The following is a 13,453-nucleotide window of genomic DNA, read 5'->3' as shown; positions in this document are numbered from 1 at the left end:
GAAGAGGAGGGGGGTGTTGGAGTTGGGCGGCGGTGTGTTCTTTTGCTGTAGAGTAGATGGTGTTCAGACGTGCGGGTTCAGTACAGAAGTTGTTATCTGTTTAGCACATGTATTTTGATACTGATTTCGCTAGCGAATTTTTATCATGGAAAATGCTAGGGTTTATTTTGTTAGAATGGGGTCGGTCCTTTTTGATTCAGTGCAGCAACATCATAGCCTACATTATTTGACCTAGCAAATTACTGCATAGAATTTTCAGGCATTTTCAAATTTGTTGTATAATAGTTAAGACATTTCATCTTCAGTGCAACACACATACAGGTTCAGTAGTGTTTTTAGTTCTGCTGCTTCTCTCACTGAATTTGTATAATAGTACAGCAGCTATATGGCTCTTGCATTTGTTTAGTTTCTGAATGTACTTCACTGTATATGTATAGTAGTTCAGCTGATGGCACATTTTGCATTTTTTTAGTTTTCTGCTTCTTCTTCACTGTTTTTTTATGCTGAACCTAGAATGAGATGCATGCTCATTCTAGTTAGTATACTAAGCACAGCAACCCTGCATTTTTTTTTACAGTGATGGGCTTCAGTTTTTTCGGTAATACTAGTGTTTTTTGCAGCACATACTGATATGCATACTCATTGTTTTGAGGTTTTTATCTGTGATGATTGCTTCTTTTTTTTTCATTCCTATTGCAATGTGGGCAGTGGTGCTTCATTTCAAATCATTCCATATTTTTATGCATAGTGTGTTTTGTTCCGCTGCTGTTGTTGCATAGGTTTGTAACAAAGCGATATAATATGTTGTCGTTGTTGTTCTTTTTGTTTTTGCAGAGACTCAACAATGGATGATGAGGAACCTACTGATGGATCTTTCTCAACACGTGTTTTTGCCTTGGTTGTGTCTGTTTGCGCGGAAACATCTGAATGATGAAAAGAGGGTAGTCATAAACAAGTCAGCTTCAGATCTATGATGAATATCGCCTCATTCTCTGTACCAGGTGAGCTTACAGACTGAACCTTGCATTTTGGGCTTGTGATTTACATGCATGGGGCAAGGTAATGTGATAGGGCTTTTTTCATCAGTGTTTAATGGATTATATGATCTTTTGCAGTTGCTTATATCCAGGGAGTGTGGGTTCTTGTGTTTTTTTTGTTTGATCAATAGTGCGCCAGTGCTTAGATAAGTTGGTTTTTATCTCAGTAGATGCTGTTTCATCACGTAGTGACCAATGCAATGGGAGTGTTGTGTTTTATCCAAAGATTTTCTAAATGGTGTTGTTGCATAGATTTCATAAGGCAGTATAACAAGATTTCTTCTCTATTTGTTGCAGAGCCTCAAGAATGGATGATGAGATTGAAGAACCTACTGATGGGTCCTTCACAACACGTTTTTCAGCTTCTCGCTTGCGTCAGGTTGCTGAGAAACATCTGAATGACGACAAGAGGGGAATCTTAAATGATTGCAACTTTGTTTCTTTGATGAATATTTCCCCCTTTTATGTACCAGATGAGCTGCTAGACCGGGTAGTCATGAAGATTGACCCTAAACAGGGTTTGTTTAGGTATAAAAAAAATACCCCCACTCATCGCATCTTTTTGTGTTTTTGGTTTTCTTTGTTGCAATGTTTCATTTCTGAATGACATGTGTCTTTCTGCTTTTTCAGTCATAAAGAGAAAGATATATTTGTACTTGAGAAGGTGAGGAACCACGAAATTGTGACCATCGAGAGGTCTTGGGTTCTTTTATGCATCACGCTTGTGCTAGTGCTTCGCACCGGCAACATGGTGCCCTTGAGTACCTTGCTAGCCTGAAGGACATCTCTGAACTCGACGATTTTGCGTGAGATGAGTGCATCTTGGCTGCTGCATTGAGAGGTGAAGAAGTACCGACACAAAGAAGGAGGCTTGGGGTTCCCAGCTTCTCGATTGGTCGTTGCCTACCAATGTTTCTGGTATGTTCATTTTTTCTCTAGCATTTTCTCTCCGACACATAATGGTCCTCTTTTTTCAAGTTCATTCTCTGCTCGCAACAAGCTCATAACCCCCTGTTTTTCCTTTTTTATTTTTGTGAAATGCAGATAATATACAAGGACCATATGGAGGTGCCACGACCACAATCATGCATTACTGAGCAAATGGGGTGGTTCGCGCCGCACCGAAATGCCATTGCTCCTCCGCTGCGGCAAGGAGGTTGTGGCATCGTGCTGCTGCTGCATGTGAGCTCGTCGAGATGCGAGCTCATCTCCCTCAATATCTGGCGGCACCCACCGTTGTGCTGTGTTGCAACACCCTTGGCGCTACCACGTGGGACTGTTGTGGCGGGGCGTCTTTGCAACACCACCGCTGCTGCAATTGCTGTTGCGCGTGCGCACGTCCAGGGCATCTCCCTCAACTCCGGCGTCCGCCACTGTCATGCTAGTTGCAACACCATCGATGCTGCCGGTGAAGGCTGCTGTAGCGGGGCGTCTGATACTGCTGCTTTGCAACAACACCGCTACTGCAAAGGCTGCTGCGTGTGCACCGGACCCGACAGGGCATCTCCCTCGACTCGACCGCCGAAGCTGCATTGGAACACTAGTGCTGCGATTGGATACTACTATGTAGTGGGCGTCTGGTGATGCTACTTTGTAACACCAGCGCTGCTGCAAGGTCCACGACGGCGACGCGTGCTGCGATCCCAGGGGGGTTGCGGAGCTGCGAGCTAACAAGCTGTGAAGCCGAGGGTTCGATGCTAAGTACAATTGGTGCCCGTGCTACGAGGAGCCTGCCATTCGGTGATGTGAAGCAGGCAATGGAGAAACTATTTTAGCGTTGTGAAGCTAGCCACCGGCTCTTCCTATTGTCACGCGAGTGGCGAGGCAGGGGATATGATAGAGTGAGATGAGGGGTTAGATCAGACGGTTATTAATGATTTAATCATGCGGCTGGCGAGGCGGTTGATCCCCTGCGTGGATCAGCCGGTTGATTTGTAGCTCTCGCCATAACATAACATAACAGGACCCACCACCTGCAGAGGAAGCCAGAGTCCTGATATCCAGTCCAGCACGTCGTAAGAGACTAGAATTGCATGGACTCTGTGTCTGCAGTTGTATTGTATAGGACATCTTTGTTCCTCGGAGACTCCGTGCATCAGACTCGAACAGATCTGCCTCCTACCTCGTCTTCTCCCCTCTGACCCTTCTTCCTTGGCCGCCATGGACGATTTGCCGCACTGCACCTGCGAGAAGACCCAGTGCCTCCAGCGGTAAGTAAGCCACTGGCGACGCCGCTGACGTGCTCTTACGGTCCTCCTCACCGAAACCGCATTCACATGCATGCAGCTACTGCCATTGCTTCGAGGCCTGGGTGTTCTGCGACGAGGGGTGCTCCTGCCAGGGCTGCCGCAACACAGAGGACAACTCCGACGAGGTGGATGAGCGCGCAGAGTGCATCATGAAGAAGAAGCCCGACGCCTTCAAGCCCAAGATCATCGCCGGCGATGGGCCTGGGCTGCAACAGCAGCAGCAAGCAGCAGGGGTGCACGTCAAGGGATGCAACTGCCGCAATTCTGAATGCAAGAAGCTCTACTGCGAGTGCTTCAAGGTACGTGCATACTCACGTCTCCTCTGCATTTATTTGTTTTGCCTTGCATGACTTCATGTGCTGCCGGTGCTCGATCTCATGCTCGATTTGCGGCTGTCTCGAATCGAAGCACAGCGTCGGGTGCAGCGACAAGTGCCAGTGCACAGGGTGCGCCAACACCTTCGGAGTGAAAGGCGGTGAGTGCATCGATCGCCACACATCTATTCTCTTCTACTTTCATTTATTTTATTTATAGCATTTATACATTTATGCTCAGTCGTGTTCTTGCATCATCAATTGCCAGCGGCTCAACAAGCACATAGTGACGGTCCTCAAGGAACATCTGGCGGCTCCGGTGAAACACTTGCCCGTTCGAATGGATCGTCCGCAATCATCAACCACGACATGGCTTCTCAGTCGACAGAAACAAGCATCATGGACGATATCCACATCCCCAGCGAATTGAGTCACATGGATGCTGATCTTGGTCCACCAACTCAAGCCCTAGGGTGAGTTCTATTTTCAACATCCTTGTCAAATGCCATCTACTCCTGCGCTACTGCTATGCCGAGCCGAGTGAAATTTCAAAAGAAAAAAAAATCGAATTGGTAAGTTATGGCAATAATATGAAGAGGAGGAGCAATGAAGATGGGCTATTGTTACCAACAAAAATCCCAATTGATGCCAAATTATGATCCAATTTATCAGACTTTGCCGCGACAAACTTTTATGAACGTCCCCTTTCTTAAAAGAAGAACAGTTTGTCGTGATAGTCTTCTTTGTGATGTGTTTACACCTGCTCCACGGTTTTGTTTATTTCATTGGAACAACACGCAAGTGACAGTTTACGGTAAATAGGATGTGTTAGCATTCTGATCATGTGTTCCTTTGTGCAGTGACGGCGGCCTCGAGGACATCATCTTCCATACAGACTTTGAGCACAATATTGATCCCCAAGCACATCAGGGGTTGGCGCAGCAGGCCGATGCATCGCTGAGCAATGACGCAAACTCCCTACTAGAGCAGGGCCCTTCAAAAACTGACACTTGTGATCTTCTCCACCATGGTAGCCAGATCAACAAACTCGGTGGAATTTGATCTTGATGAAGCTGATGATCAACTTAAAACCATACTCCACTTGAGTATAGTGATGCTGATACATACAGCTCGCCTAGTTTGAGATTTGCTCAGTGTAGTTTATTATCTTCCAAATAGCCACAAATATGTTCCCAAAGAATTTGATGAATCCGTAATTAGTACATATATGGTTATTATCTTCCAAATCTTTTCCCTGAGAATTTTATGAATCTCTCTGGTGTGTTTTGATGATGATATGACGTGACTTGAAAGTCTACACTGGACTGATATAGAAGTAGAACACAAGCATATATTAAAAGCTATCGTCATAAATTACTGGTGTGGTCAATCAAAACAAACAATATAACTGGGGTACAACTCTTACTAGTACAATCATATAAGTGTAACATGAAATTCAGTAGTGAGGACTTATATATCAACACATGCCGGTCGTGATCTCTTCATATGATTAACCTATATATATATCAACCTTCTCCTCCTCTATAGTGTCAATACTTTTCTCTCATGTCATGTGTCAGCCACCAAGGCACAAGCTTCTCCACTTAGCCGCAAGAGCGATCAAGCCCGAGCCTTGCCCTGAGCCACTTGGAGACATCGTCCATTTCCTCAGGGATGGTGTGATGGCCCAGTCTGCACAAATGACATGATGTCAGTACTACTAAATTTCAGAAAAATAAATACGAGAGCATGTGGAAAAATTGTGCATGTCCATCTGTAGTACCCGTTGTAGGCTTTGAAATTAAGGTAAGAAAAGCCCGAGTTCCGCAGAAACTCGGCCGACCTCTCGCCGTTCCTATACGTGACTACCTCGTCCCCTGCAGGAACACAAAGAAGGAAATTAACCATTTTTAGTGGTAGTAAATTTCACAATTCAGAAGAGATTAATTCAGCACATGAACTGCGAAAGAATAGCAATGCTACCTCTTCCATGGCCAAGCATTATCGGCAAGGCAGCAGCCCTCCTGAAAGCAGTCTGTGAGCTCTCAATCTTGGTCCTCAGGGTCCTAAACAATATTCGAATATGAGCTTAACGGATACCAATATATCAATAACATGACTGTTTTGGTCCAAAATATCAGAGTCTCAGACCTGGAGCAGGGAAGCCAGCCGCTCAACCCAATGATGGCGCTGAGGGTGATAGGGTAAGCGACCCCATTTGAGAACCTTCCATGACCATAACATGCGGCAGAGTGGAGCGCAGTGGCAGCTCCCATGCTGAAACCGCCTATCCCAAGCCTCACTGGAGATTGCGCGCTATTAGCATCGGTAATTCTTACTATATTTGCTAAATAAATAAATGTGGTACATGTAATAGAAAAAGAAAAATGAGATACCATCAGAGGGCTCGGACGATAGCAGGTTTGCTATGTGTGCGGCGGATGCGTCCAGCCCTTGGACGTCGTCGGGGCCGTCAACAGAAGTCTCCTCCACATCGAACCCTGTTTCATTTCAGTATGCAATGCAATGCAAAGATGGTCATTTCTGTCCCAGAAACAGCCTATAGAAACTGGGGGAAAAGCAAAGCTGCAGCCAAGCCATACCCCATATGTAATTAATTAGGCTGAGAGGCTTACATGCAGTACATGGGAATCCACCGAAGGCCGCTACGGGCCGCGTTGGCGCAGTAGGGCAAATCCATTTGACCTGCACGGAGATGCACGAGGCTGTTAAACTTACAAACAGTACTAGTTGTTCTGAAGAGGATAACTGAGCTTGAGGGTTCAGATAACAAGAATTAGCTATACATATACTATTGATATGCTCAGGGGAAGAGGAGGAATTAGGAATAGGATTGTAGATGGGTGTTCAACTTACATTATCCAACGGGAGATTGCCCAGGACCTGGGACCAACTGCACAAGACGAAGCCGTGGAAAAGGAACAAATTAGGTCTCCATAAATTAATTAATTAAAAATGAATGAGATAAAAAGTATTGCAGCTAGTCATCAACTTGTGTAGATATATATACAGTTTTAGTTCACGTTCCTCTTGCAAAACATGCACTTGCATATATTCGACTGACTGAATGACGCGTGTGTACAAGTACTCCATCAGAAAAGAAAAGCGGTGGGGAATAAGAGACAAGTGAGAAGTGAGGAAGGAATAATCAGTGTGTAGTGGTTCCGGTTGTGGCATATGACAAAATGGGTCGACCCTATGCCATGCATACGTGCCTTCACACTTCCCTGGTGTCGTGTGTCTAACTAGCTAGTACAGCAGGTCGCATGCATTCAGACAAGAAGTGGCTCAAGCCTGTGCTTGTATCTCTAGTATCTAGCTAGCATATGTTCCTACTGAGGACAGGAGCTAGTGGTTGATTTGCAGCTGAGCTTGGAAGATCACATGTCACTCGTGCCTCTCGGAAGAAAATCAATTCAAAACCAAGACAAAAACAAACAAAACAGACAAGTGCAGTGCAACATGGAGTATGTATGTATGTATCCGGTAAGTATAGGAAGGAACCTGTTTCCGTTGTCGCCTATGCCGTGGAGCCACACAATGGTGGCCAGGTGCCTCCCCTTGGGCCTCACCACATAGGTCCGGCCGTACTCTCGACGGACACCGCGGGCGCCTGCAAACCATCAACAAGATCGGTCGGTCGGTCGGTCCATCTTACTGAAAAACGAGTCGCCGTGGAAGAAGCACAGCAAGACAAGTACGTACAGTACGTACCGGAGGAGCTCATGGTGGTCACGTACGTACGCACGCACGCACGGAGCTGGTCTGCTGGTGGTGAGAGGGAGAGGGAGAGAAAAGAGAGAGCGAGAGCGCGCGCTAGTTCTTGCCCGGATGCTAACTGAAGGAGGCATGCAGAGGTATTTATAGAGAGCCCCGCCCCGGATGGCCGACGCGTGGACGGCAATCCAACGCCCGCTTGCCCTCGCCTTCCAATTCCTTCGCCCGCCACACGACGCACGAGCGGGTCAGCTCCACGCGCTCCTCTTTCCTCTCGCTCAGCGCCACCGCACCGCACAACGCAGGGCGCTCGGCTCCACAGCCACCCAAATGAAATCGTTCTTCCATTCGCAGATTCTAAAAACGCGGGACTGTGGATTGGAATGTCATGTTCATCTTAGTCCTACAGGATTTTAAGCTGTTTGATTGCATCATACGAAAAACAAACGATTTTTTTCAAAGAGGTTGGAGTGGATGCTAGAAATCTTGGGAAGTATGAAAAAAGTTTCTTCAATCCTATGAATCAAACAACCAACATAAAAAAAAATTCATAATGATTCTAATCCTCCAAAGTTCCTATGGAAATCCTTTGAATCAAAGGAGCCCTAACTTCCTGTTGCAGTTTTTCTACCGCTCCAAAATACAAACATGGGGCGTACGTAATAGTAATCCCTCTGGCCAAGGTTACAGCAGAATATATGCGTCCTTTTCTTGGCAGTGGAGAGGGAACCCAGGTATATATAGAAACATTACTTAGGACCCTTTTTGCCAATTCCTAACCAATTTTTTTTATCTTGACAAGGCGTTGTAATGTCCACTGGTTTGGCATCACAACTCCAGAGATTATATATGTATAACATCAGTGCAAATAACAAGGAATAAGCATAAAACACTTCTTTCTTTTCTTTCCCCCAAGAAAATACACGTAAACTAAAGGCGATTAATGTCTCGCACTCTCAGTGCTAAAAAGGAGGAAAAAGGCTAAACATTTGGCACCTATTCTTGCACGACAGGCTAGTCGTTTCTTGCATTATCATTATAAACTGCGATCAAAAGCACCAACGCAACTATTGGTACTATTATTATTGCACGGCGACACGGAAACTATTGGTATTTTCTTCTTTTTTTTATCAGACAACTATTGGTATTTTCACTAGTGTTTAAAGCTGAGTTAAAAATATATCAGTATTTCCAGTACAAGGAACTGAAACTAAAAAGTCAGCCTTTTTAGTAGAATCTAAGGTGCGATTTGACACTGTACCGGAAGAAAAAACAGTCACAGAGTAAATGTCAGTATTTTCAGTTTAAAGCGCAGTTTGACACTGGACTGAAACTCAAGAAATAAAGTATGCAGAGTAGAATTCAAAACGCAGTTCAGCACTGGACCGAAACTCTGAAAATAAAGTATTTTCACTAGAATTTCAGGCGCCATTCAGCATGGAACTGAAACTCTAGAGATCATAATGACAGGCGATAAGCATAAAGAGGCTTCTGGAGAAAATACTAAATTTAGCACAAAAATGAAACACACAGCAGCTTTTTTTGCAGCGGGCTTTTTCCTACTATTGTAAATGCACGGTGGCACATGAATTATCATTATTTTCAGTTAAAAATTAAGGCGCAATTAGACGCGGAACTGAAGCTCAAGAGGTTCAGATATGGCAAGTGGTACTGCCTCATTTGCTTGGCAGATACAGTGTAGAATTCTGCAGACTGCAGCAAGGAAGATTCCAGAAATATTTTTGAGGTATGGACAGTGAAGGTATTGTCCATGAAGGTATTGATTCTGCAGTACAGCAAAAAGAACAGCTCAACACAAGCATGTAGTACAGGTCACTGATATAACTGACAGTAACAGGTACCTGTAAAATTGTGCATTGAGAGGAACTACAAGAATCCGTGTCGAAGAATTTTTGAACTTTTGCTGCTTTTCCTCCGTGGTAATTACATCTCCGTTATAAAATCGCATCACATTTACACTACCGAATGCCTGGAATATTCCTCGGCAGCATCATTTCCCCCCCTTTGAGGTCAGCTTTTCATAACAAACTCTGCTATTGTCGGGTTCTGCTAGCAAGAAAGGGATGCCACTTTTACAAATGGCGCAGGGTAGCTTTCAGAATTCAGAATAGTGGTAGGCTTTGATCCCCTCTCGACGATCAAAATTTATAAGGGATTAAACAAAGCCCTAAGTCAAATCTAAACTAACCGCCAAGGGTTTGTGATAGCAGAATAATGCAGAGGATTTTCACCTAATTTTGCTTCTTGTGTCAGTGCACTACATACAGAAGGAATCATATGCACTAGCTCTGCATTTTCCTATCCACTAAGGTTAACTATATGGGGGGACAGCTCAGGCTAAAATATGTGGGCTAAATGTGAATTCTGTCCCTACCTTGCCCAGGAGAATAGGAGCGGCGGAAGGGCTGTGAAGTTCTATTATAGATACATGGTTATGAACTACCTAATCTTTCCATGATTGTGCTGTGTCATAGGCCTTGGATACTGCATATTCCTTATTTAGCACATATTTCTTCTAATTTCATACACTCATCCTTCGAAAACGTGAAGCATCCACAAAGTTCTGTTGAAAGAATATATTCTGAAAACTAGGCTGCACAAGTGAAATGTCGACAGTTGTCTTTACCCAAAAGTTTACACATTTTGTCGGCTACTAGGAACAGGAAACAATTTGTTTTTTCAGTTGTGTGGAACATCCGGTGTGACTACAAACCTAGTAGATGTACATATGGTTTTTTTATGACATGATAGCTTTCTTAGTAAACATCACCGTTTCACATATGACACATCTTGATAAGATTCAGAGCCGTGCTGGTTTCAAGTAAAGCTTCTGATGCCAAAGTAAACAGGAGGATGTAAATTATTTCATCCCTACGACTGTCTAGAACCCATGATTTTTCGCAACACTTCTTGCACAGTACTACATATGATATTTATCTGTTTATGTGTGTCTGAAATAAATAACAACACACTACATACTCATGCTGCAGCACAGTGTATTTCTTACATGGAATATTTCTCGCAGGGGATATTTCTGAATTCTGAATTACATTCCCACGAGCAGCGAATGTCGTTAGGTACGGTCCCCTAACTGATCACCTCCCACTGAATTAAACAAGGTAAAGAACAATGAATTACTGTTTGAATCGAGTCCACATCAAGTACTAATTAACAGAAGTCAGCGACCAAATTGCAACAAGGAATAATGCAAAAATAAAGAGACATCTGAGGCCACCAATTTCCCAGTAAAGAATAATGCCATCTAAATACTCCAAAGCCTCCAGTGGGTTGCAATCGCCACGATCTCGCCTGAAATTCTTTAGCAACCCGTTCTGTACTGTCTTTTACTACTTAATTTTGTGGTTTTATTATTTTCTATAAATTCGTACTAGTGAATCAGTGTTTACACTTTGATGCAGAACTTGTCCTATGGCGAATCTTGAATAATCTGGAACATAAGTCATTGTTTGACAAATGTACTTGCATATGAAGTAAAAATAGAATATGAGATCAAAAGCTACAAATATAATACTTTTAACTTTAAATCAAGCTTTCACGTGAGTACGTGTAACAAAGTTTCAAAAAAAAAGGGGATTTTATTCTGTCCATGGCTGCAGCCACTCTATGTTCTCTTTTGCCGCCACACATTGTCAGCATTCCATGAGTTTAATCTACAGACAGAAAGCTGCCATTACAAGCTTCATTTCTTGTTGCAGCAAATTGTTTGTCTGGGTGCACTGGATTGGCAAAAGGGACCAGACAGAATATGATGATGATATATGTATGAAATAATAAACATATCGTGTGCTTTTCTTAACACGGAAGAAACTGTGCTGTGCGTGTGTGCACAGCTCCATTACCTGACATATTCGAAAGCAAAGGGGGACGGAATTTTATCTCTTGAGTTTCTGGTATGGCTTCTCTCTCTAAAAAGAAAAAGGTTTCGACATGATATGCTACAACTTCATACCATGTTGCAATGTGAGGCTATTTGCAAAAAAAATGAAAAGTAGGCAACATGATATGCAGCACGAGATTCCGTGGGAATTTCTTGTGTTTCTTTCCGCGGCCATTTGCTGTTAATCTGAATTCTGAACCAGCAGCGCACTAGCTGAAATCTTACGGAATATGGGAACCGACCCAAGCATAACAATCTTCTTCCGTTTCCCCTTCTTTTCTTTGTGGAAACACTCGGACGATGGCATGGTGTAACATGCCAGTGCAGACGAACGGTGCACGTATTGGCACCGGCGAAAAGTTGATGCATGCCTGCCTCAGCAGCTGAGAAACCAGAGTGTGCTGTGATGGTGATCGACAATGACAAGCTCGCAGGATGAACGTACCTCGCGGGCATCCCATCCGTGGGCTGGAAAGCGGAAAAGCCGGGCCAGGGAGGAATAACATCGAACAGCTAGACGGCACTATTGGTGAAACGGACGAACTAGGTAGGAGAAGACAGCTGCGGCCCGATATATTCTCCATTTTCATCTCCGAGTTGAGAATGGGAGGGCCCCTGCCTAGGCAGGAATCCATGTGAGCGCGCGTGTCGCCGTCGTCTCGTCGCCGCCGCGGCAGCCGATCTGGTCCGGTGGATAGGCGGGCAGGGGCAGGCCATTTCATTTGCTCTCTTCTACGGCCGCCGTTGGCCTAGAGCTAGGGGGCGTACCTTTTCCTTTTACGGGCAGCGAACGCTGCCAAATTCAGCGGCGCCGTCGCACTCAATAACTCATGGGCTTGTCCACTCCACTCGCTCGGCATCGGTTCTCACCGTTTCCCTTCGGAGATTCACCACGGCGCCAACGCCATTTTTTTTATTATTTTTTTTGAGATTCCCATTGCCATTTGTTGGACATCCGACGTGTGTCGGTACTCGGTGCCATCTGCGATCTTGCGTTGTACTACATAGTGTGTTCCAAGTTTCCTTTTCCCTTTTTTTTATATATACCAGTTGATGGCAATGAGTTGGGTATGATGCGGGTACAACAATCTCATATCCATACCCGCATCTCTTATGTACGTAAAATCATACACATACCGCACCCATCAGGTAATATCCATGCCCATGCCTATACCCTAAGCTAACACAACGTCAATAGATGGTGGCGTAATTGCTAGTCCATTCTGTGGTGGAAACAACAGCTACCGAGAGGTTTTTATGATTGGGGAATTGGTTGTTGAGAGGAGGATAGGGTGAGAAATGAAGCTTATTACATACAAAGACTATGTAGCTTAGTGTTTATTACACTTGTGACCCGGTAAGATAATCGGCTAGGGTTTGGCCATACCTATGAGCACAAAATCATACTCATGCCTTGCCCACGACTAGTAGGATAGGGTTTGGGCACTGCCCATGGGTACAAAAATGTGTCCATACCCTATCCATGCGGGTCGTGTACCCATGAGTATCCATGTCCATGGATAAAATTATCATCCTTATATACCACTAAAACCGTCCGTTCTGACCGGTAAAAAAATCCAACCCACCCGGGCTTTTCAAATCAGACTCAAACGCCCGGGCTATCCGGCACCCCTCATACCCATCCCAAATCTAAAGCGAATATGGAGCGGCCCAGGCGCGGCCACAACATGGAACTGACGTTGGGGTCCACACGAAATCACTGGAAAACCCAACGGTCCGACGGGCGTCTCCTCCAGAGGGTGTGAACGCCGCGTGGTGCCGCTCCCATCCATCGTCTGAGGGCCAAAGTCCGACGATTTAAGCCGGAAAGAGACCCCCACCCTAGCCGAGTGAATTGCAAAAAACCACCACAATTGGGTCGAAGTTTTCAATGCTTCAGAAAAAAACCACCAGAAAACATGCATTTTGGTGGGTGTTTGATGACTTTTGCACAATTGTGGTGGTTTTTTGCAATTCACTCCACCCTAGCCGCATCCACTTCTCTCCCTCTCTACGTCGCCAGCCCGAGCCACATCCACTTCCATCCCTCTCCGCTCGTCGCCCATGACAGCCATGGCCCGACAGAGGGTGACCACCTATCCTATGTTGATGTCACCCGGTGCCTCCAACTGCTCGAGGAGATCCGGGCTAGGCGTGAAGCCCGTATTACAGCCGGCATGCCTCCGGACTCGCCAG

At 45.0% G+C, this 13,453-nt stretch overlaps 2 protein-coding genes across 6 annotated transcripts in view; one reads left to right on the top strand and one right to left on the bottom strand.

Annotated features, from left to right (window-relative positions):
* LOC123070106 (protein tesmin/TSO1-like CXC 2) overlaps positions 1-4,871 on the top strand; it is a 5,413-nt gene extending 542 nt beyond the window's left edge. Inside the window, exons 2-10 of one of the 3 annotated variants that reach the window (XM_044493129.1) lie at positions 835-1,001; positions 1,335-1,416; positions 1,511-1,565; positions 1,668-1,955; positions 2,082-3,247; positions 3,324-3,585; positions 3,695-3,761; positions 3,869-4,073; positions 4,461-4,871. In XM_044493129.1, coding sequence (XP_044349064.1) covers positions 3,198-3,247; positions 3,324-3,585; positions 3,695-3,761; positions 3,869-4,073; positions 4,461-4,662 — 786 coding nt within the window. In that variant the 5' untranslated portion in view covers positions 835-1,001; positions 1,335-1,416; positions 1,511-1,565; positions 1,668-1,955; positions 2,082-3,197 and the 3' untranslated portion in view covers positions 4,663-4,871. Of the gene's footprint in view, positions 1-834; positions 1,002-1,334; positions 1,566-1,667; positions 1,956-2,081; positions 3,248-3,323; positions 3,586-3,694; positions 3,762-3,868; positions 4,074-4,460 lie in introns of all 3 variants that reach the window. The other 2 variants (XR_006433385.1, XM_044493128.1) reach the window with 2 other exon arrangements.
* Positions 4,872-4,952: 81 nt separating this feature from the next.
* On the bottom strand, positions 4,953-12,128 carry LOC123070103 (acyl-protein thioesterase 1). Of its 3 annotated transcripts, XM_044493125.1 has the most exons (10): positions 11,703-12,128; positions 7,336-10,464; positions 7,126-7,234; positions 6,478-6,514; positions 6,204-6,306; positions 5,997-6,101; positions 5,752-5,902; positions 5,584-5,666; positions 5,384-5,477; positions 4,953-5,292 (listed from the first exon to the last, which is right to left on the bottom strand). In XM_044493125.1, exons 2-10 carry the CDS (start codon positions 7,346-7,348, stop codon positions 5,205-5,207), a joined length of 783 nt encoding a protein of 260 aa, XP_044349060.1. In that variant the 5' UTR covers positions 7,349-10,464; positions 11,703-12,128; the 3' UTR covers positions 4,953-5,204. The 3 variants fall into 3 exon arrangements, with proteins under 3 accessions (XP_044349060.1, XP_044349059.1, XP_044349061.1); XM_044493124.1 differs by having other exon boundaries at positions 7,336-12,128; XM_044493126.1 differs by having other exon boundaries at positions 6,237-6,306; positions 7,336-12,125.
* Positions 12,129-13,453: the final 1,325 nt, after the last annotated feature.

This window comes from Triticum aestivum, chromosome 3B (genome assembly GCF_018294505.1).
Source record: "Triticum aestivum cultivar Chinese Spring chromosome 3B, IWGSC CS RefSeq v2.1, whole genome shotgun sequence".
NCBI lineage: Eukaryota > Viridiplantae > Streptophyta > Magnoliopsida > Poales > Poaceae > Triticum > Triticum aestivum.
Note: the sequence above shows the minus strand (reverse complement) of the source record. Positions and strands in the feature narration are given on the sequence as shown.